General features: G+C 35.1%; 1 protein-coding gene and 1 pseudogene across 1 annotated transcript; one reads left to right on the forward strand and one right to left on the reverse strand.

Annotated features, from left to right (window-relative positions):
* The first annotated feature begins 796 nt into the window (after nucleotides 1-796).
* LOC117320688 lies at nucleotides 797-5,247 on the forward strand. The gene is made up of 3 exons (XM_033875201.1): nucleotides 797-1,277; nucleotides 2,983-3,180; nucleotides 4,302-5,247. The coding sequence occupies exons 1-3, from the start codon at nucleotides 824-826 to the stop codon at nucleotides 4,916-4,918; spliced, it is 1,269 nt and encodes a 422-aa protein (XP_033731092.1). The 5' UTR covers nucleotides 797-823; the 3' UTR covers nucleotides 4,919-5,247.
* Nucleotides 5,248-7,724: 2,477 nt separating this feature from the next.
* On the reverse strand, nucleotides 7,725-13,078 carry LOC117320687 (annotated as a pseudogene).
* Between the last annotated feature and the right edge of the window lie 11,104 nt (nucleotides 13,079-24,182).

Raw genomic sequence — 24,182 nt, forward strand, 5'->3', positions numbered from 1 at the left:
ACCCAAATCTCGTCACCGAAATTTACGATATTCTGAAAGATCATACCCAATTTTGACAAACTATAAGCACAGGCGTCTGAAGTTCTGACAGTAAACAGAGATATAATACCATATAAAAAATAAGAGTATCTACTATTTTTTATATGGTATTATATCTCAGTTTACCCAGTTTACTGTCAGAACTTCAGACGCCTGTGCTTATAGTTTGTCAAATTGGGTATGATCTTTCAGAATATCGTAAATTTCGGTGAAAATGTCAAATAAAGATTTTTTTGTTAAAATTAGGAAAATGGATGGCTGATAGACTTTTTGATAGAAATTTTATGATGATATATATATGAGAAAAAAAAGTCGTTATGTTTGTATGTACTCTAGGAGAGGGACATTCCACCCATTTGATCACAAAATGTGGTAAAACCACAGGAAAAAGTCTTATTAACTATTTTAAAAAGATAATCATTTCTTAGGTATCTGTGTAGTTTATAGATAAATATACATCGTGAAATATTTTAAAAGTACTTCGGCAGTATTATATGCATGTGCCCTATTATATCCTATCCTGTCCGATCCTGCCGTATTCTGCCCGATTCTGTAAATTGTTTTACAGCTGTAAGTTTATTGTGTGATGCACGAGATTTGTCTCCCTTTTAACACAGTAAGACCCTTTGTTCGTTTCCATCGTGACCATAATTTAGTTATATTACCTTTTCGCAATTGTTATAACATGAATATTGTTTAAATTACAAATGATCGGATTTTATCCCGTTCCTGTCCGATCCTGTCCAATCCTGTAAATTGTCGAACCCTCTAGTATAACAACAACATGGCGGCGAAAAGACCTAGAGATGTCATCGACGAAGATGATTTACCAAGTTGTTCAGTGCCAAAACAACCCAAATGTCGTATTGATCTGTGTGCTTCTCCCGATGGTCATATTTACGACACTTTAAAGCCTAATTCTAATCGGGCTTACGAGTGTCTCTCAGCACTGACTCCGTTGGTTGATCACCTATCAAACCCAAACACGTTCATGAAACTAATTCCCTGGAAGATTATCAATACCAATGCTGATGACGGTGCTTCGTTTGCAGATGCATATTGCAGTGTTGATTTGTACCCGGATGCATATTCTATTGCTCTCATTTTTCATAAGGGTCTAGAAATCCTGCTTGACTACATCATAGACAACAGAAAACCTGTAGACGAAATGCAAGCACACTCGTTGGAAGTTTTACTTCATTTCCTCGACCAAAATTACTTTACAAAGCCATGGTCAGGTATAGTATGGTCTTGTTACTGTTCTGGGATGGGCCTTGATCCATAATACTCCGTGTTTTTGTTGACTGTATAGTAATGGCGGCTGTAACAACTGTGTTATATTATTAGCACACGTAGCCCGAGTTTCCTCTGGCCCTGACACCGGTGTCAGGACCAGAGGTACTCCTATAACATAAGAGGCCGCTGGTCGGCTCTTTTTCTATCGGATATGATTTTGCCGACTGTGACGGCGCCTGTCAAAAGTATCTCGCCGTGTAAAACCTCTATAACATTGTTGGAGTAGCCTCGAGCTCGTAGGCCAGAGGAAACTCGGTCTAGTATATATGCACTCGATTGCATGTAACTATGGGTGTTGATAACCAGATACAAATGCCTATGGATACACCTATCAGTGTACAGCATATATCATAGTTTAATTTAATGCAAATAACTGTGTGGTACTATATCGACCATAGATATTTGTCGATGTAGTGGCCTTAAAAATCATCTTATCTTCTCACTCACCATATATAATTTGATCTTGCTTGTAGACGGCTTTTCAATTGGCTTAAAATTCACGCACCCCACGTCTCATTTCGAAAATCTTCTGGATTTCTTATGAAGGTATTACGAAATTGACCTTTGTGTGCAAGGTTGGTAAAAGTAGTACCAATGGAAATTTAAAACTGTTCTTGTCACAAGATCAAGGGTCAAATATGAAATCCTTTATTGCATTTTTGCCGGCGAAATAAAACAAATTATCAAACTAATAACACTTACATTTTCACTGCAGCGATGAGCAGTAAAAGTTTAAGATTTTGCAGTGAAAATATAAGATTTTGCAAAGAAAATATAAGTTTATAGCGATGAAAATATAAGTTTTTCACCAATCAGAGCGAACCTTTGTATTAATCACTCAATGAAACTTTCGGATTTCAATATCCTCTATATCTTGTATAGTTACTATATACTGGCCAGTTAATTCAAGGTGAAAGTTTTAAAGTAGGTCCGAAGTCATGGTCAAGGTCAGCAGGTCTGCAAATTTGGTATCAATTGAAAGGTCTCGTTAGAAATACACTGGTCAAATACCTAGCTGTATCCTAATTATATTTACACAACACTGTTAAAGTTTTATAAGAACAAACTTGACAAACATTTGACAATATTGATATTAACGACTTCTTCTCTGGACCTAAGCAATGTTTGACATTTATATTTCAGTGGTAACATCTCTAGATGGCTGGAATTTAAATTAATACAAATAATGGGCTGATCCCCCCCAGGGGCCTCAAGGGCGGGGCAAAAGGGATAAATTTGACGATATTGCTATAAGGGACTTATTGCATTTTTGAAACAATTAAGATCAAGAAATGAACACAGTCCTGATGTAAAAAATAAATATAAGCCCAGGGGTTTTTCCTCACCCCGAGGGAATTAATAGGTTTCTTTAAACACAATCATGTTGAGTCTTGACATCGTTTCTAGATAATATCTTAATTTGAAGCAGTTGAGATCTTCACCCTATCATCATACATATACAATGTAGCATTGTTAGACATTAACAAATATAACATGACCATTATTTTTATGTTTGCTCAAATAAACAAGGTGAGCAATACAGGCCCTCTGGGCCTCTTGTTTTTGTTTTATCTCCATAACATGAAAACTATGTTAAATTCTTGTGAAAATGTTTGTGAATCTTGCACCTCTGGTTTTGTATTGTAGGTAATTTAATGGAGACCTTAAACAGGAAGTCAGAAACCGATGTTACTGTATTCTTGGCGAATCATTTTTTTGGAAAACTATCTCTTACTCCAAAATTTGTCATTAACGGGCAATCAAAAGGAACACAAGATGGAATTGGCTGCATCTGTTCCACAGATGGCTGCAAAATGACAGGTGTCTTTGGAGATACAGGCATTGGTAAGCAATTTTATGTAAGATTCATTTTCAGCTCTTCTGGTCTGAAGGCCATGGTGTCCAGGCGCCATGAGACAATTGTGATAATGATAAAGGCACAGATAAATCATACAGTGAACAGAATTGCATTTTGATGAAAGATTTTTGTAAAGTGATAAAAATAAATTACTAACTTTTCCTTGGTTTTTGTTTAATTAAACTTTTTAGAAATAAAAAGAAACAGTTATGATATCATATGTATTATGACATATTGATAATTAAGATAGACTAATTAAACAAATCATTGAAATGCACATGTATTTCTGAGGGCCAGTGGACAACCTTAGGCTGACTTTGTTTGACATCTCTTAGGATGAAAATAGAAAACAGCTCTGATGAAAAGTTGGAGGCTAGCCTCTTCAGACCCAGACACCGAAACGGAAGCTACAAAGATAAAGATCTTAAGATCTTAAAGGGGAGAGGGGGTGCTGTACATGCAAATCCATACCCCTCCATATTATTATTATATACACACATGGAGAAAATTCTGAAATCTAGAATCTCTCTGAAGCATTCTGATCAACACATTTCAGTATGATGATATTAGATGTATCTGACACTTAGCCAGTTAGGGCTTTTCCAGTAAAACATCTACCCCACCCCAGGACTCCAGGTCTGGTTAAGGGGTACCACCTATAGAATTTATTTAGTAAATTACAAAGAGGTAATAGGAAGGAAATCCAACCATGGATAGAAGTGATATATTGTAGAGTCCTGGGGTCAGGTAGATATTTTAATGGAATAATTGTTCTTAGCTGGTTTAATTCTGAAGTTAAATATTTTTACCAATTTTAAAGATCTCCATATTAAAATGTACTTAGCTTGATAATTTTACCAATTTTAAAAATCTTCATACTAAAATGTGCATAGCTTGATAATTTTACTAATTTTAAATATCTCCATATCAAAATGTAATTAGCTTGTGAAAAGATGAGCAATGAAGGCCAATTGGGTCTCTTGTTCCTTGCTTTGTGTTATACATGTACCTAGCTGAATAGTTGATAAATTGTGACGAGGATTAATCAGCTGGTTTCTATGTACAGTACAGGTAGAGTTGATGTTCTCAAATTTTACATTCATTATAGGAAATCCAGAAGTTTGGCATGGGAACTTTGATGTTCTACTTAACCATACAGATACTGCCCTGAAGATATCTATTGAAGAAGATGGGAAAAATGATCATGACGACAGTCCTAGAAAAAATGTTTTTGAGGTCAAAAGACGGACATCAAATATTTGTGAAAATGACCAGATTTTTGCGGAGACTATAGTCTTTTCATTTCTTCAGAAACAACTACATCCTTACAGGAAACACCATTTGTATCCTTGTATAGCTGTGAACAATGAAAATTTGGTTGTGTACTTTTATGACTCCCAGCATGACGTATTGCTTGTGAGCTCACCAGAGCCATTGTTTGATCAGAAAACAGGCCACTTTCAGCTAGCTACCATATTTTTATCATGGTTGGTGGTAAATCATAAATGCTTATGTAATGGCCTTTCCTCTGACATGACAGGTAAAAAATCAGGATTCTTTGAGTGCAGGAAAATAGAAGTGTTTAGGGTAGGTCTGCATTGTGGTCAAGTAGTCTCCCCTGTCAAGTCCAGCAGAAAATACAACAAGGTGAAGGAACCTGGTAAAGAAATTGAGCATCTTAATAATAGAAGGTTACATGCTATGACATGTAAAAACAATGAGTAAAGTGGACACTTCAAAGCAAAGTCACAGTTTCACAAAATGCAGATTTCATAATTTTACTCAGAGGTTGTAGATTTGAGTCCTAATGACATTAGTGTGCTTGTAATTCATTCCGTAGTGACTGATCTGGCAATATGCTGGTATTGGGTTGCTGTGATCATCATCAAAGCACTCAAAATTGCCGATGTCTTTTTCAGACTTACAAGGTGTTTCTAATATAAATACAATAACAAATCTCATTGAATAATTCATAAGTGTTAACAGATAAATTGTTATATTTGTATACTGTGCAGCATGCTTCAATGAAAAATAAAAATTATTGATGACAATGATAGGAACCTTATTATTTTACAGACCTCAAGAGACATGTGTAACAGTTAACTTACCTTGTACCTTTTATTATTTACTGGACTAAACTTTCTAGTTGGCGTGGATATGGTAAGGATGTAAAAACGTTGTGAGGAATATTTCCATGTGAATGCCGAAAAATGTTTAAAATTTGATGACCAGCCCTCGTTCAACAGTGAGTGATAACTCATTAGCTCACCTCTGAAGGGCAGGTGAGTTTATGCCCTGGTGCTGCGTCAGTTGTCCACTCAGTGTCAACTTTTAAACAACTTCTTCTTGATAAGTTGATAACAAAGTTGGCCTTAACTAACTCAAATTATTGATGGCCTTAAAACAATACAAAAAATACAATAGCAAAGAGGCCCAGAGATCTGACATTTGGCATATAACATACTCGGGTGACTGGCTATCAAGTGTGTTGAAATGAATGACCTTGATCCACTTTCAAAGTCAAAAGGGTCAAATATGCTAAGAACATTATACAGCTCTTTGTAAATAACTATGAGACAGAGATACCTAATATAAGGTATATCGCATGTTGGGATGAAGGGCTAAAAGTTTGTTAAAATGAATGACCTTGACCGATTTTCATGATCACAGGGATTAAATAGGCTTAAATATTTAAACAACATCTTCTTAATAACCAAAAGGGCCATATCTGATATTAGGCCTGTAGCATGCTGGTTGAACGGCTTCCAAATTTGTTCAAATGAATGATCTTGACGTACGCTCAAAGGCTTAATACAGGGGTTAAATGCTCAAATATATTAACAACATCTTGATAACCAGGAGGCCACGAGACCTGGGCTGGTATTCACGAAACCATTCTCATGCTCAAGGATCATAACTGCTAAGCAACTTTAAAATTCGCTTTAATCAGTAATTATTAGTGTAAAAGAAATACCTAAATATCGAAACTGATTTTTTAACTGCAGTCTCTCCGAAATTCCTTCAAATCATTGAAAAAATATCAATTCGGATATCAGATCAAATTTATTACCAAAAGTATTTGAGCCTGAACATAAAATGTGAATTTGAGCAGGGTTATATGAATACTAGCCCTGATATTTGGCCTGTGACATGCTGGGGTGAACAGCTAGCGTTTGTTTAAATGGATGACCTTGGCCTATTTGCAAGGACACAGGGGTCAAGTATGTTATCTGGAATGATCGGCTACCTAATTAATTTAAATGAATAAACCTAGCCTACTTTTATCTTTGAATTAGGTGGCCATCCGCTAAGTATCTGTATACATGACCTAACGGGTTCCCATGCCATTTGCCCACCATACATCTTGCTGCCATATCGACTATAACAACATTAAACCACTGTTCATTGCTTAAGTACGATTCTATACGTTTTATTTTATCATGATCATGACACAGATACTGTATGTCAAAATGTATAATTTACGCCTGTATCAATACAAATTAAACTTAATATGAACGTGTCATTATTGACGATTATAAATGATCACTGATGAAAATACGACTCGGGGGGTGGGGGGTGGGGGGGGGGGGGGGGGGGACACAAGGGTTAACTTAACAAACACAAACATCCTTTGATATAGGTAAACCAATCAGTAAGTTGTAATATAAATCTGCCATCCTCCAATTCTAACTCGACGTTTATTGACTGGGTGGCTATGCACGACATCATATATTAATTTGAAAATAGACAATAATGAATTAAATTGATAATAGACAACAATGTTTAATATAAACATAGACAATAATATATTAATTTGATAATAGACAACAATATTTAATATGAACAAAGACAATAATATATTAATTTGATAATAGACAATAATACATTAATTTGATAATAGACACATATATATATGACAGACAATTATATATTAATTTGATAATAGACGATAATATATAATATGACAGACAATAATATATTAATTTGATTGACAATAATGTATTAATTTGATAATAGACAATTATGTATAAATTTGAAAATAGACAATAATATATTGATTTGATAATAGACAATAATATATTGATTTGATAATAGACAACAATATATAATATGAACATAGACAATAATATATTAATTTGATAATAGACAATAATATATTAATTTGATAATAGACAATTATATATATGACAGACAATAATATATTAATTTGATAATAGACGATAATATATAATATGACAGACAATAATATATTTATTTGATAATAGACAATTACATATATAAATAATATGACGGACAATAATATAATAATAATAATTAATATAATGTATTAATTTGAAAATAGACAAAAATATATTTATTTGATTGACAATGATGTATTAATTTGATTGACAATAATATCTTAATTTGAAAATAGACAATAATATATTAATTTGAAAAAAGACAATGTATTGATTTGATTGACAATAATATATTAATTTGATAATAGACAGTAATATATTGATTTGATAATAGACAATAATATATTAATTCTAGAGACAATAATGTATTAATTTGGAAATAGACAATAATATAGTAATTTGAAATTAGACAATAATACACATTTATATCAATTTGAAAATAGACAATTATATATTTATTTGATAATACGGACAAATGGAGACAAGAGCATGAATAATGTTTCCATTGTATTCTTTTTTTAGACTGAGACATTCACATAGTAAGTTTATGTATTGCAATAAGCCTGTCCAACATAAAATGACAATGAATACTACCTTACAATGATACAGAGACATACTTTCATTGTATAATTTAATCGAAACGAGACGTTCGCATGGACACGGTAAAGATTTAATTATTTTATAACAAACATATTCAATGATAAACAGATAAACATTTCGTATGACGAGTGGTTATTAATGAAAATGAACGATATCTTATAATAATAAACAAATGAGACGAACGCTGTAAAAAAAACTCCTGGTTTTACTTAATCTGTAGGGACCTAAACGTTTCAGTTCCCATAGATAAAGTACATACAAGTATTATCAAATGTTTTAATACCTGTCGTGCATCAATGCCAAATACAACATGCCATTTAACACGTCAATAACCGATAACCTATGTTAATACGGACGTAGGGAAGTACGAGACTTTCACTTGTATCATTCTTTCTGTATGAAACAAACATGAATAAACTACCATTTTATCTATATATTCTTAGCATGATAAAGGTTGGTATATCGTCTAGGTATGGTATTTAAACAAGAAATATCTTTTAAAAAGATAAACGGAATAGTTTTAATGCTGGTGGTTATAATGTAAAACTGCCGATGAAATAAATTAGCGAACTAATTAATGCGTTTCAGCACGGACAACAAAATTATATCAGTTTGAATCATTTTTTGGCGATAACAGGACTGCATTTGAATCAGGAATACAATTTTATCAATGTGTCATTTGAAAAGATACATCCACTTATTCAGCTTGCATTCAATCTTAACATTGTTTCGCTTTTAACTGCAAATCTGCATTTTGCATTTACCGCTACATTGACCAATCACGTAGTTCATCTTGGTCAGTAAAGTCACCTGTCGCGTCATGTCCGGGGCCAAAAGAACATTATACGGCTATGCCGAAAAAAAATGGCCACCATTTTCTTGCTTCTGTATTGTGAAGTATTGCCGGATTTAGCTAAATATAGGTCCATAGGGGTTTAGAAGGATGTATACGCATGTGAATTTCTCTTGTGTTTTACTGTAAATGAAAGGGTGAAGATATGATGTGCAGGCTTCTTATGTTTCAGTGGTTTCATTCTGCATAGCATATTGGTACAATGTTAATCTGCATAGCATACTGGTACACTGTTATTCTGCATAGCATACTGGTACAATGTTATTCTGCATAACATACTGGTACAATATTTTTCTGCATAGCACACTGGTACAATAGGCGGTCCTGCCATACGTATATGGTACATGTACAATGTATTTGAATGGACCTATTACACATATTTTTCTACAGTGCATATCATTTTATGCATTTCTGTGACGGGAAGTGTACACGCTGTCTTTATCTTTAATGATAATCATCAACACTTACCAATTATCATAAACTTATCTTATAAAATCTCCTGTATAGTTTTTGTTAAAGGTTACTAGATGTAACTTCATCAAATCCAAATTCGAAAGCGGCCACGGCAATGGCAGTACCGTCTCGATGTATGGCAAAGTATATGAAGTGAATATCATTTTGGTCCTGCCAGGTATAGATGTCCAACATCTCACCGGCACGAGACTCCGCGAGATATGAAATATCAAGTTCTAATAATGGGTACCAACACATGTCCCGACGATATTTATTGTAGTAACCGGATAAAGAGGCGTCTGTAGCTGTTTCCATGCAATAACGCAAATATTCCGTATTTGAAACGTGCATGTTTGAATCCATATCACTGTGGCGCACTTTTAGCTGGGTTTTGTAAGCGTATGAAGGAACATCGTTCTTGGCTTGTATGTGACCATTGTCATCATAGCTTAAAGTAGAGTTAAACTTTTCGACGTACCATTATGGGAACGGTACTGCCCGTTTTGTTTCCGTGTCAAACAGAATTGCAGTAAAAGTACCCTTTATAAGCATGACGCCACTTTCGTCGGTTATTTTCATGTTCATTGTCTTTGATGATTTACCTACTTTTCCAGGGGTAGCGTTCACCAAAATATTTGTGTCCATTATTTTGGAGATATCCGAGTGTAAGCGAGGAGAGAATACCAGCTTTTGTCGGCCAAGGAACAAACGTCGAGTTTCATTGCCAACGTCTTTATTATGGTAGAATCCACGTTGATTCATTATACTAATAGTTTCAGTTATCAACTTTGAGGCGTTCCAAACACTTAAGTGACCTAAAAGAAGAGAATGATATATCACTTAACTGATAAATCCTTTTGCATGAGGACTTTATTAAGAATTAAGACAGTATATCTGTACGTAGTATTCTGTATGTATAACATAATTTCTTGCGATCCCCATCAGAAAAAAATATTCTATCAGCAGTAATATATATATTATATGCTGATTTCATTGCCCGTACACGTACATGTATTGTGTACAATGGGATTATAGTAGATTGGTGAAACAGGACCGTTGCTAACGTTACATTGAAAATTTATAATATACAAACAAACGTAGTTTGCTGCTCATGTGATAGGCGGTTGATGTAAAGTAGACTACAGTGTTAAGGAATTTGCGTTAAGGGAGTTATACATCATTGACCTGATCAAAGTAATATATATATATATATATTAGAAGAAGAAAAAAAAAAAAAAAAAAATCCATTATCTGAATGTCATACATGTGACACCACGAAGTGAGCATTATTCCTAACGCAGCAATTAGAACCTTTAATACAAAAGTGTTTATAAATATAGAATGAGTCTATTACTATGATAATATTGTCCTACCTGTGCGATCTATGTAGCCCAAAGGTATTCCCCGTAGCAACACCTGGGCATGATGACTGGACACAGACAAAGCTGTTTGATGTCCACCGTTGCTGCTGTTGAAATAGAGCAAGGAATAGGAATGATAAGCATTTGATAGTCAATTATCAGGTCCATCTATATAATAATGTTGAATTTTAGAAAAGAACAGATATCCACAAATATGTAAACAATGTAGTCATGTAATATTTCCAAAATGCTTGTTTGAACATGTAGTTTCTCTAAATCATCAATAATTTGCTGTATATCCGTACAGTTTCTTCTGTAGAGTTTTTTTTTGTAAGATGCAGCATCGAACAATCATAAGTCATACAAATAATCAAACCTGAAAGATAAGCATGCCGTGTTTATAGAAAATAGTAGGGGCAGTTATTTGACCGGATTTTTCACTATTAAAGTCACAATCACTTTGTTTTGACCATGAAATACAAACGACAATTGTGAATAGCATTACACAAATATGGCATCAAGGGGTGATTTCTATTTATAAACATACTGCTCCTATTGAACACCTTTAAGATGTCTGACCATAGCAAGAAGGAAGTTTTCAGTAGGATAGTTGAACTGTCACAGTGAAGGCTGTTTTTAGTTATCTGCAGCTTTTAACTGAAACTCAGCGGCAAAACAAATGTTCAGAATTGTTAATGATATCTTACAGCCGTATCTTTACTTGAAATACACCCCTTTATGCCATATTTGTGTGATATTATTCTGAAACGGCATTTCAAGGTCAAACATGAATAAATATTTTATACGTATGTAGTTAAATCCGTTATAATAAATGTCCCTATTCCATGATATATATACTTGTGTTCATAAGGGTATGGCTATTTTGTACAGTATAACCATGTGATACACTTTTCGCATGTTGGGTCGAAATTTACAAACCGCTTAAAGCTAGTTAGGTGTCGACAGCAAGACAAATGGTTAACCATCATCCGTGATACATACTAACAATTAGGTAAGTTACTTGTGTTAAATTTTATATGTAGTAATTCATAGGCTTGTAAGTTATAACTTCATTTGCTATTGAGATGACCTTTAAAGTTGGCGACTAAACTCTTAAAGAAATGTTTACATTTCGAGCTCTTTACAATTTTCAGACTTAATAATATATACCTTACAAATAATCGCGAACACAAACGGGAGAATAATGTGTGAGCCTGCCAAAACAGATAGATTCTGCCAAAAAGAAACGTAAAATGGACTGGAATCGGCAAACCCCGAGTATTTCCTTAGGGAATAGACTCAGAGTCCGATTTTGCCGGACGTCTACTGGATTGCTGGTTACCTTTTGAACATTGTAAACTTCTAAAATTTTATCGATGTTTTGTTGTATGCATATGGCTACATTTTAAGATTAAGTATTAACATGTATGTTTGTTTATTTTGTTCAGTAATTACGCGAATATTCTGTTAATACGTTTAAATGAAAGCAAAGTTCACGTATACTCGATATATGTGCAGTGCACGTTGTTATAGCCTCGTTCTCGACTCCGTGATAAATCTCGCGATAAAAATGTGGCGAGTTATTTTTATACACCAATGTCTCAAAGACTCCCCCTGTCAAGCGTCCAGGCCAGTGGTCATTTTTATGTTAGGAGAGCGTGAATAAGCGTCTTGGATTGTCATTAATACATGTGTGCAACTAGAATTTAAGGTTGTATGGGAGTATGTGGCGTTAATATTGATATGGAATATTCCCAAACTAGACTTTGTAACCCCTGATATACTGAAACAAGAAATAATTATGTTCTTTGTATCATGAACCTGGCCCGGCTTTATCTAGTCATATATGTTAATATATATTAATACTATGTGCGTGTGGTACATTCATTGTAAATATACATTTTAAGGTCTCCGAATTAACGTTTAAATTGAAATATGAGACATAAAAACCATAGATCCTCTAGATCATTTACCCCCAATTCAGAAAACAAACATCCACAACTCGTTCTCTTTGGCGTGTGGAGTAAACGTATGATTGATATATGTTCATGCAGATTTGGCTTGATATAGTACACGAACATCCAATTTTGAGAAATATAGTATTCTTATCTAAAAACTTCTAAAGATTATGTATCCATACTATTTCTGATAAACTCATTTGGAAGAAAATGTCAATGAAAAGTCCGTTTTATATACATTTTTTATAACGCGTGTGCAGGAATTATTTAAAATCTTGTTTTGATCATCATTCGCCCCGATCACTATATGATAACACTATCTGCGTTCATATAAACGTGTACATACATTTGCGAAGTCAATATTTAGGACATCATAGTTAAATCTTTATCAGAATGCTTACCGTTTTCCTTTCTGGTTTTCTAGTAGCCTCGAATCGTCAGATGAATCCATATTACAGAATATCCTTGGTCAGTGCGTTATAGATGCTCATTCGCGTTAAATGTTTAAATATAATTTTATCTCGCTTCTAGCTCGTATCAACGACATACTTGTAACGTGATAACATCCGCTACGTATGGAAGGCCAACAGTGTCAAAATTTTAACATTGTATTTTGAAAATAATTATGTCAGTTCTATATTTGAATATTGCAATTACATGTATGTAGTTTCATCTACGAATATTTGATATGCGAAACTCGACATCGGTGACTCGAGACATATAACGTGCTAGTTTCGTATTCCGAAAATCTCTTTATGATAACAGATGGCGCTGTTCAAATGTAAATTAAATCGAAACAAGGGACATTTTGTTGGTTGTTCACAAAAACTTTCACATCGTTATGTACTTTCATATACATGTATATATATTTCATGTATCCATGATAGTACGCTGAAATCCGATCGTTTATTTTATAAAGCTAACAAAACTACCTTATCTGTTAGTCGTAGTGGTCATTCCTACATTCGTGATGTTTACACCAATGTACAGAATTTGGAACTTCTGGGATAAGATTTACTGCAGTGGGTTGTGGTATAATATTTTCAGATCTAAACGGTCCATCATTAGGGAGTACCCCAACTGGAAAAGCCTTTTATGACAATTTTTACAACTGATGGTTTTATAGGAAATCCAAACTGATGAATGAACCAGCTTGTCTTAATCTTCAGCTATAAATGCAACCTTTTTAAATTATGTTATGTAATGTACACAAAGCTGTGAATCTTTTGTTATATTAATAAATAGCCTGAGTTTTCTCTGGTCCTGGCACCATGTCTGGTGTGGGGCCAGAGCGCACTACTATATGAAAACGTGGAATTATCCGACACCGTTTGGTGTCGCTAAGAATTTGGTGCAAATACAATAAAATCGGGAGTGACATAACACCTACCTTACATATATGGATAAATGAGATGTTCATTTATCCCAGAACACCCATTTAGTCCCACCTAGGTGTTTTATTCCATCCGTATAGACCTTCGCTTTACGCTAGTCAAAATGTCATACTTGACTTGACGCCATATTGCTAAATATGTAGGTCGCGGTCGCCTAATTACCCTAATCAGTGCGCGATTGAGTGAAAAGGAAAAAAAATACAACAGTTATTTTTATATATTTTACCCCTTATAATTTATAAATACTGAATTTCTGAATTTAATTTAACAGGTTTTGGGAAATAATAAGCTTAGAAGCTTAGAAGCTAAGAAGAAAAACACAATAAAGCATATGTGGTCTTTACGGTCCATTGCGTTCCGATTCCGGTGGTGACAGAGCCAGAGTAAAATTGGGCTAATTAATAAAATAAAAAACATTTTTTGATAATCAAAATGTATACCAATTGCATACCCTATACTACTTTTTGAAGAATATATATATGTATCATTAATATCTTCAATAAATATTAATATTCAAAAACTTTCAAAATTCATTTATTGCTGTGAAATTGTGTAAAAATGTTTATATTGTAACCCTGGTATTAATACTAGCCGCAATATACCGCTCAGCTAGAGAGATCTTCTCTTTAACTCAATTGGTTGAGTGTAAGACTAGTAAGCTAGAGGCCCCGGCTTCGATCCCTAGCGGAGGCAGTGATTTAAATTTAATTAAGCATGCGCTCTGTTACACTATTTATCACAGGGGCAGGGGAGGACCTACGTCACAAAAAATAATTGTTAGATAAATAATCTGACAATCTTTTTTTTTTGTGACGTAGGTTCGCACCTACCCCCTGTGATATTTATGTCGCCCAACAAGCCCCTTATTTTAGGCAAAACCCCCTTGATATAATCATCAAACTCTCTTATTGGTCATGTAAAAAGTATGACATGTACATAAAAAGATAATTTTGAAACTGATAAGATTTATTATTTTTATTTCATTTTGTGTTTGCACTTGATTTTCTGATATATGTGAGACATTGCTTTCATGTTATTGTTTGAAAACGAAGTAATCATCACATGTAAAAATCTTGAATGGTTCTACAGTGTTATCTTTATTTGTAAGCTATGGGTGCTTTACCAGATAATGGTAATGCTCCAAAACAAAAGCCATAGGTTTTTCAGTAACAATAATTGAATCATTTGAGTATCTTTGAATATTGGCCTTTAAATCTTCTGTTTAAAATAGGCACAACAATCTGCGGGCTATCGCATATATGGACAGCCATTTTAGGATGAAATACCAAAAATACTAAGTACTGTTTCTTATAAGTTAAGTACTTAAGTTTACTTGTTACTTAAGTGTGTTTTTTACTGTAGGTGACAGTGTATTTCTTGGCACTTAATCAAGTGCTAAAGACATTGCGAGATTTTCATTTACCCCTACATATGTATATTATTATTGACTCTTCCAAAAAGGAGCTCTACGATCGTTTGGTCGACCAACGAGAGGTGTCCTATCAAATCTGTTACCAACCAATCAGATTGCTCGTATTTGAGTGTTTCGACCTAGTGATGTAAATATTATAATGGCGATATCTACTGCTATTAACAAAGTCATTGGCACTTTTAAGGCTAAAAAGTCACAAGAGATCCCAGAGGAATCTTGGCGCCCACCATTGAATGATCTTTATATGTTCCATGTCAGATTAATCTTCTCTCTATTTTCCCTTCCTCTTACTAATCTGTGTAAATTGAGAAACATCCCTCCAGTACTTTTCAAGCAAGGGGAACCTATATATGAAAATTGAGATTTAGCGATAATGACTGTCTGTCGGCCATGTTGTTTTCCGACTGATACGAAAATGCAATATGCATAACAAAGGACCAAGGGGAACCTACATATGAAATTTGAGAAAGATCCCTTCAGTACTTTCTGTAAAATAGCTATAACAATCTTCAATTGTCAAAATACAAGATGGCTGCCTGTCCGCCATGTTTTTTTTTTCGATTGGTGTCAAAATATAATATGCATAACTAGACACCAAGGGAAACATACATATCAAATTTGAGAAAGATCCTTTCAGTACTTTCTGAGAAATAGCGATAACAAGAATTAATTACGGACGGACGGACCACGGACGCAGGGAGATTTGAATAGCAAAAATACATTGTAAATGTTTAATAATAATTTAACCTGTCATGTTAAACAATATTAATAGACCCATGTGAATAACAATACTATTCTAATACACAACAGTATAATTGACAGTTGTTTTTAGATCAGTATAATAATTAGACTTTGATAATGCGATTCAATAGTACTAGTCTCTGTGAACTGGACAAGTGGAAGTTTGAAACTCAATTGGACAGGTAAGACCGTTACATTCATCAGGATGGTTAAACAGCAGTATGTTTATCAGGACGGTTTAAACACTTAAGTATGAATGTTAACTACTAAAACAGAAATTTGTTTGAAACACTTAAGTAGAAATGTTTAACTATTTAAGTGGAAGCTTGTTTAAACAATAAGTAGAAATGTTAAACAACCCCACTAAAAGTGTTGACTTTAAGCATTTAAGTGGATATGTTTAAATACTTTAGTAGAAGTTTGTTTGAAACTTCGATATGGTCAAACCATTACACTGTGTGTCCATCAGAATTGAAAACCATTTCATCTAATTGGCTTTAAACACTTGAGAAGAAACGTTTAATTACTCAAAACCTCACTCTTGAATGTATCTATCAACAATCATGTTGATATCAGTTTAATTTCTCTTCTTGCTTTATTTCAAATATCACCTTTTCATCTGGCTAACGCCTCCCTCAGTACTTTCAGTACTTTGATTAATTATTTATTCAGTCATATCAATACCATATCGATATAATATTAGTTTTATATAGTAATACCAACGAATCATATCATAAAAGGAATATTAAAAGCAAATAAAAATACCCAGTTAACTGTAAATAAAATGATGTAATAATGGTGTCAATGAAAGATAAGGAACCACTCTTTTTGACGAATGGACATTTAGTACCCCGTCAAATTTCAGGTTGATTTGACCATTCCCCGAAAGAACATCTTTGGGACGAGTTGGACAGCAGTATAAGTAATAGGTCGAACCCTCTAATAGCCCAGTTGTCTTTGGAGTTTCTTTTAACTTCCTTTATATATACAGTTAATCCTTTATAATATCACAAAGGGACGCGGATTAATATAAGTTTAATACTTGTTTCTGAATCCCATTCAAATTATCATTTTGTATTGTATATGTATGAAATGAATAAAATAGTTTATATTAAAGGGAGGGCTATTTTGTCTATTTGATCTCGGTACACATCATTTAAATATTCGTGAAGTTTCATTGTGTGACCTTAATTGAATTCCTCGAGAGATTGTGAAAAAGATAAAAAAAAAAAAAAAAAAAAAAACTTAAAATATAGATTAGTAATACACTAAGTGTTTGTTACAACATCGGAATCTGAGTGGTGATTTGAGCCAAAGGAAAAGTGTGGTTAATCTAACAACCAAAGTTGTGTGCTGAGAACTAGCTGGCGGTGACAAACATCAAAAGTCGAAACACAATGGGTGATTAAGACTACCTTTGACATGTATCCTAAATATTAATTTGTTTAATGAAACCTGACACGACCGACACAAACAACATAACCGAGATAAAATGTAGTATTTGATAGCGTGTTAGATTTAAATAGTAATTGCACAGGGATAGTCAGACCTATTATCAAAATGTATAAGCGTATATTTATCTTGTTATATCTATTTTAAGACCTAAAATGGCAATAAATCTGGATTTAGAAAATACAGAAATGCTAATGGACCTTAATTACCACTTACCGATTCAAAATCAGTCATGCATAACTATTAATCGATATACCTTGTATGTGCCCGACCCTTATTGCTTTCAAACCTACAGTCATCCAGTCTTAGTGTCAGGCATTTGGAGACATTTTTAAGAACACAATGTCAAGAAACGCTACCCCGCAAGCTATTTGGGTTTTCTGATGTCTGATATTGTAAATCTTGGGGTTTTTATGGTTTTTCGAAAACATTTTTTTAGTCCGCTTCATCAGTTACCAGGCATTTTAAATCGTATAGCACGCGGTTATACACTGGAATTTATGGTATATGTTTACTGATGTACCGTGTAATTATTCTTGTGTGTATTATTTACAGTAAAGTGTTAATGGAAATGATTCTTACTGAATATTGAGGTAAAGCTTTATTAGTTTTGTTATTAATTTTTGAGTTTTCATGTGGTAGATAGAAATTAAATTTTACGTTGTGTAGTTGATTCTGAGCTGGGCACTTTAGGTATGGTGTCGGTCGCCATTTATATAAGCCAAAACAATACAATGTGATTAGAGAATATAGTAAAATGACGGGAGAGATTCATTTGAAACTGCAGTTTATCAAACTTATGAGCTAAAGTTAATCTGTAATCTTGTACCAATCAGCCGTGCGTGAGTATAAGAGTAAAATATGGGCCTTTAGTGAAGCGTTTCGGAGCAGCAGGAATAATATCTGACCGTCAAATTAGCAAACTACTTCGAATAAATTAGCGTATGCGCAGTGGAAAAAGGCTAACCAGATTAATAAGCGCGGAAATCGGTAACATAACCATGACGTCGTCTTTTTGTGACGTTAAAAAAACGTCAACTAGTCGGCGCATTTGTGGAAGGACTGATCAATGCGATTTTGGCGTTTTCACTTGTTACCCGATAATCTCTGTACAAATAGCTAACGTCTAGTGAGTATTTTGTCAAAAACTAAACTGAATATTGCAGAAACGAGTGCCCATTTACCCTCACCACGAGGTAGGCTAACAACAAATGGCTGAAACGTACAGCTTCTATAAAACATTCGACCACGTCACTACTAAATCTGTTTCATTACACACGCTTGCCATGGGTAATTTTCCTTGCCAACTGCAGGCATACTACCGTATACGCAGTCAAATGAGTTACAATCCTTAAATAACATAGAGTTGCATATTTAACATTTAAATTCATTAATATACAGATATGCTAATCAACTTTGATTGTTCTTGGTGATGCAGTGTTCTGTCCCCATTTAGTTGTTGAGTGCCTCCATATCATGTTGGAACAGGTCTTTATTTAAGTTTTGATAGACATTTTCTGGAGTTGGAGCCGTTAAAAAAATGAGCTACATGTTCTAATTAACTGTCCATGATTTGTAATCCACATATATCCATATTTATAGCACCAAACTCGGCAACGGCAAGACTGACATAGAAGCGTATTTTATAGAAATTGATCTTTTATTGTGATCAAATATTTTTCCTTCTGCATATTCTCTGTATTTTCTTATAACATTCGAGATAAACGCCTGTATCAATTTTTAATACTGATGTTCAAAGTAGGAATTGTTTTTATTGAGGATGATATTCTAACAAGCAAATTCAATATGTAGTTGTTTAAACACACATACATTCTGAAAACAAAAGTCTAAATAAGTGAGTATTACATGTCATGTTTTAATGTGACATCCCGAACAAGGAAAACACATGCTTTTTCCCGCTACCAACATGTTAAGCATTTAAATTGTACCACAAATACTCGAAGTAAGATAATAATGTATGCCAACCATGTATGTGTATCCATTGAACAGAGGAAGAAAATCCCTATAACTGTCAATAAAGCTTAGGATATCAATATCCGTCGTAAACAAATGGATTCGTTAACAGACATTATTAAACCAGATATGCAGAAGTACAATTCATGTCCTCCGCCAAAAAGATAATGTTCGAATCAGTTCACTGCCTGTTTATAAGCGTATTCATACTCAAAATTGCCTTGATATCAAAATGAGACATAGTAAGAAATGTGTATTTTTCTCAAGAAGTAAAAGTTATAATCTTCACATCAACATGGTTCTTGAACTCTCAAGGTAAACCGAATTTCTTCAAGTATTAAGCCCTGACAATTCTCAATTCGCAACAGAGCCTATGTGTACAATACGTCTTTTTCCTATACAATTTGGTGCTTATGTCATTAAATGTGCAAGTACATTTAATCAAACAATAAAGATTTAATCAATAGAAAGTGTACATGTCTCTGATAGACGAATGTGGTTATGTCCCTTTAAAAGCAATGGCCCGAGGACACAATCTAATTAAAATGAGTTTTGTAATTTTCTCTCCTCTACGATACTCAGCATGATCTTTAAGCTTCACATATAGGCCGATGTAAACTGATCAATGACGTCATTAATCAACCAATGACAAAGAGTCTTATATGAGCCTTACGCCATGGTAATAACAAAATGCTTATCCTCTGATTTAACAATATCTCGTCGACAGAACAGATTTTGTTGCCCACTGGATTTAGAAAATCGTTACAGTGGTCGTTATTCCATTTCAAACATGTTTTTTCTCACAACACTGTTGTCCTCACTGTCTATCTCTCGTACGATTGAGGAAAAACCATACAAGTAGCACAAGTAGAAATCGTAAGCATAACTATTGAATCACAATGGCGTCACAGGCGAAATATCTTTTCTTTCGAAGCCCATGCCCTTGCAATTGAATGTCTTTTTTTACAGCTGGTGTTATTTTTATTCCACGTTTTAAGTGAAGCAGGGGTATTAATTGCGGTTCGTCCGTCTATCTGTCCGTCGGTCTGTCACACATCCTTTCCTTTCCTTATTCAAATTAAGAAGCAATCCTTCAATATTATTGAAAAATGACATTTTAACTTCTAAGCAAGTTCCCATGCCCCCCCCCCCCCCCAACCCCCTCAAACAAACAAACAAAAAACAAAAACAAAACAAGAATATATAGGAAACAGCCAATACATGATTTGGCGCTTGCTGTATCAATATCACGGCCGTTGTCGGATAAGTATTACTACCTATGCAAGTCCTTTTGTACCAAACTACCGAATCCGTAATGGGACGCGACGTACCAGCCAGACCCAACCGGTCCAAGTGGTGGAGGGTCGTTTGCTGAAGCGTATCAGTTGTATCCAAGATGGCGGCAATAACGGTCCATACAGTACATAAATCAGAGGCGTCAATAACGGCCAACAAGTCAAGATGCGTCAATAACGGCCCACAAGTCAAGATGGGTCAATAACGGCCCATACAGTACATAAATCAAAGGCGTCAATAACGGCCCCTATGGTACTTACATCAAAGGCGTCAATAACGGCCAACTAGTCAAGATGCGTCAATAACGGCCCATACAGTACATAAATCAAGAGGCGTCAATAACGGCCCCTATGGTACATACATCAAAGGCGTCAATAACGGCCCAACAGGCATAAATACCTGTACAATAAAACAAATATAATGGCAATGCAAGTTGACTGAATATTAAGACATTTGGTGATCAAGGAGTATCCAATGATCATCCCATATTGTGCCAATTTATTTAAACTTATATGTGAATGAAATATAATATATAATTTTAAGTCCTGTCACATGGCCCATGGAAATACACTAATCTACATGGGCCACCGCCACAAGTTAGGGAGACGTAGTGGGGAACGCAGCTAACAACTCACCCTGGCCAACAAACATAAGAACTCTGAAACAGGACTTAAACGTAATTATTGAGGGAATATCCTGTCGCATCCTGTATACAATTAAGAAGTTTGTCATCACCAACAGAGTTGAGATGCACATTCAAGGACCTGCTTAGCAACCTTCCTATTATCCCTGATGCGGGAACGATTGGCAGCAGATACATTTTCCGAACCTCTCCAACTTGAACGTAGTATCATCTGAAACCACACCAGTATGTTGCAAGGAAGTATTCTTGCCAATTACCTCATTTCCATACAGATATGCTCTCTAAAATTGAGTGCCCCCACTTCCATCAGATCATTCGCTCCACAGTGTAAAATTAACTTGGCTGTGTCACCTCTTGCATTTACCATATCCTGCACTTGTGAAATCACGCGAGTCCCATTTCATCCCACTTTGTCCCCGCCACCATAAGCTACAGTTCCTCCGTTGTAATCCTCTAACGAGGCTAATATTGGTCGATTAAACCTCAATTTCAAACATACATTGTTCTGGTATTCTAATGTAACGTTTAAACGAGTCTGAACCCCAACGCCCCGACAACTGAATTTCCCTTTCTGATCAGCCCTTGTTTGCTGCCTCCGTAGCAGCCCCTATTCGAAATAAATGCGTCTTATACTTGTTCCTATCAAAACCTAAGAAAACCAAGGACTTTTTCAAGACTGTACCAAACTGATACCTGGACAAAGGAGAATGCTCAAAATGGCAGAAGAGGGGACAGGGATTTCTATGCCTAACTGCAATGTACTGTTCGAGATAGTGAACTGGACAAAATACTCCTTTAGAGCGAGGAATACATACATCACACCCTTTGCCGTCTTGGTCAGTTTTTGAAAGACGAAGAGCATCCTCTAGTATATTCCCTATCTTTGTATCCTTCAATGATACAACTTTATGAATCATGTCTGCTTTTGTGACAGTCAATTCGCCTACTCTGAAAAATCCCAAGAAAGCTAGTAAAAATGCAACAGAAAACAATTTTGACTCATAAGTTGAGCTACATACCAAGGACAATGCCCTTAAGATCCTTGACAGTATCTCAGTGGTGATAGGGGCCCTCATATCCTTAGCTTTCCTTTGCCTTCTCATGCCAGCATTTTCTCAGTCAGAAAATTTTCCAAGAAATCGACTCCTGAATGCCCTGAACATTTAGCATGCAAACTTATACCAGCTAAATAAGTATTAACAGATGCAGGATCCATCCCATTATCTGCAATATACAACACAAAATCCAGAATCTGACTCAAAGGAGAGGGCCACATCCTTGGAAGGTCACTCTCTATAACAATAGGTTTGAACTATTCAAACCTGTTTGATAGGCTTCGGCTGTGTTTTGAGAAATAGACGCAGAGATTAATTCATCAAACTTACTTCGAAACTCCTCCAAATGCCTGGGGGATAACTGCAGGGTGTTGATCGGCCTCTGGAGCCAATTCTCTGAATCTGGACTACTGAAAACGTGAAAAAAAACCCATCTGCAAATGTCTAGCGTTGATCTCGATATCTTTTCATACAGTGCAAAACCGCGACGATATAAAACCGAAAGGTCGCTTCCGGTGCAAAACGAAAGGGTAACGGTGTTTGTGACTTGAAACTTGGCGATGGTGAGGTTACAGATACTACCACACTGAAAATCTATATAGCTACAAAACTCGAGACCCGAATATTTCATATTGGGCAAATGTTTCTCCACAATTTTTACACATCAATGTTCAGAATGTTCCAAAATCAACAATGTGCTATATTTAAATGTTCAAACAATCTCAAATGGCACAATAACTCACCAAATCAATCTTGTTTTCGGAGCAAGGTAGAAATGCGACATGTAAGATCCCACGCTTCAGTTGCGTGGGACATGTTTGGTAAACGAGATTTTCTATTCACTTTTGATTTGAAATCTGTTTATCATCATGTGGAGATTTTTCCGGAACATCAAACTTATCAAGGGTTTTCTTGGTTTTTTGACGGGAGATTGAGATATTTCGTGTTCCGTGTATTGCCGTTCGGGTTATCGACGGCAGGGTACGTTTTCTCAAAGGTAGTAAGAGAGATTGTAAAGCACTGGAGATCAGGAGGTCATAAGGTCATTATGTATTTGGACGATGGACTGGGAGGTCACAGTGACAAAGCACAGGCATCGTTGATTAGTGCTGGCATTCTTAGAGATTTAAGCAGGTTTGGCTTTTTGATAGCGGAAGAGAAATGTTCTTGTGATCCGATTCAAGAGGCTATGTGGCTTGGTTTGCCCTGGGATATGACAGAAGGCGTCGTTTACATAATGGAGAAAAGGTTGACGAAGTTAGAGGTTTCACTACATGCAATTATAGCCTCTGTATCGGTAGGCAGGTTAGGTGTATCAGCGAGAGTTCTGGCTGGCGTTGTGGGTCAGATTATTTCTATGAATGTGACCACGGGGTCTATTTTGTCCATTTAGTGACCAGGTATATGTATACATGCGTGTTGACAAGAGAAGGTTGGAATACAGTGATATATATCAGTAAGGAGGCTCTAGACGAGTTGAGATTTTGGTTAGGAAATTCCCGGAGTTTGAACGGCAGGCAGATCGGTCAAAAATACAATCATGAATTAGCTGTTTATAGCGATGCTTCGGCTATTGGTTACGGTGGCTATGTATTACAG

Source organism: Pecten maximus, unplaced genomic scaffold (genome assembly GCF_902652985.1).
Source record: "Pecten maximus unplaced genomic scaffold, xPecMax1.1, whole genome shotgun sequence".
Taxonomy (NCBI): domain Eukaryota; kingdom Metazoa; phylum Mollusca; class Bivalvia; order Pectinida; family Pectinidae; genus Pecten; species Pecten maximus.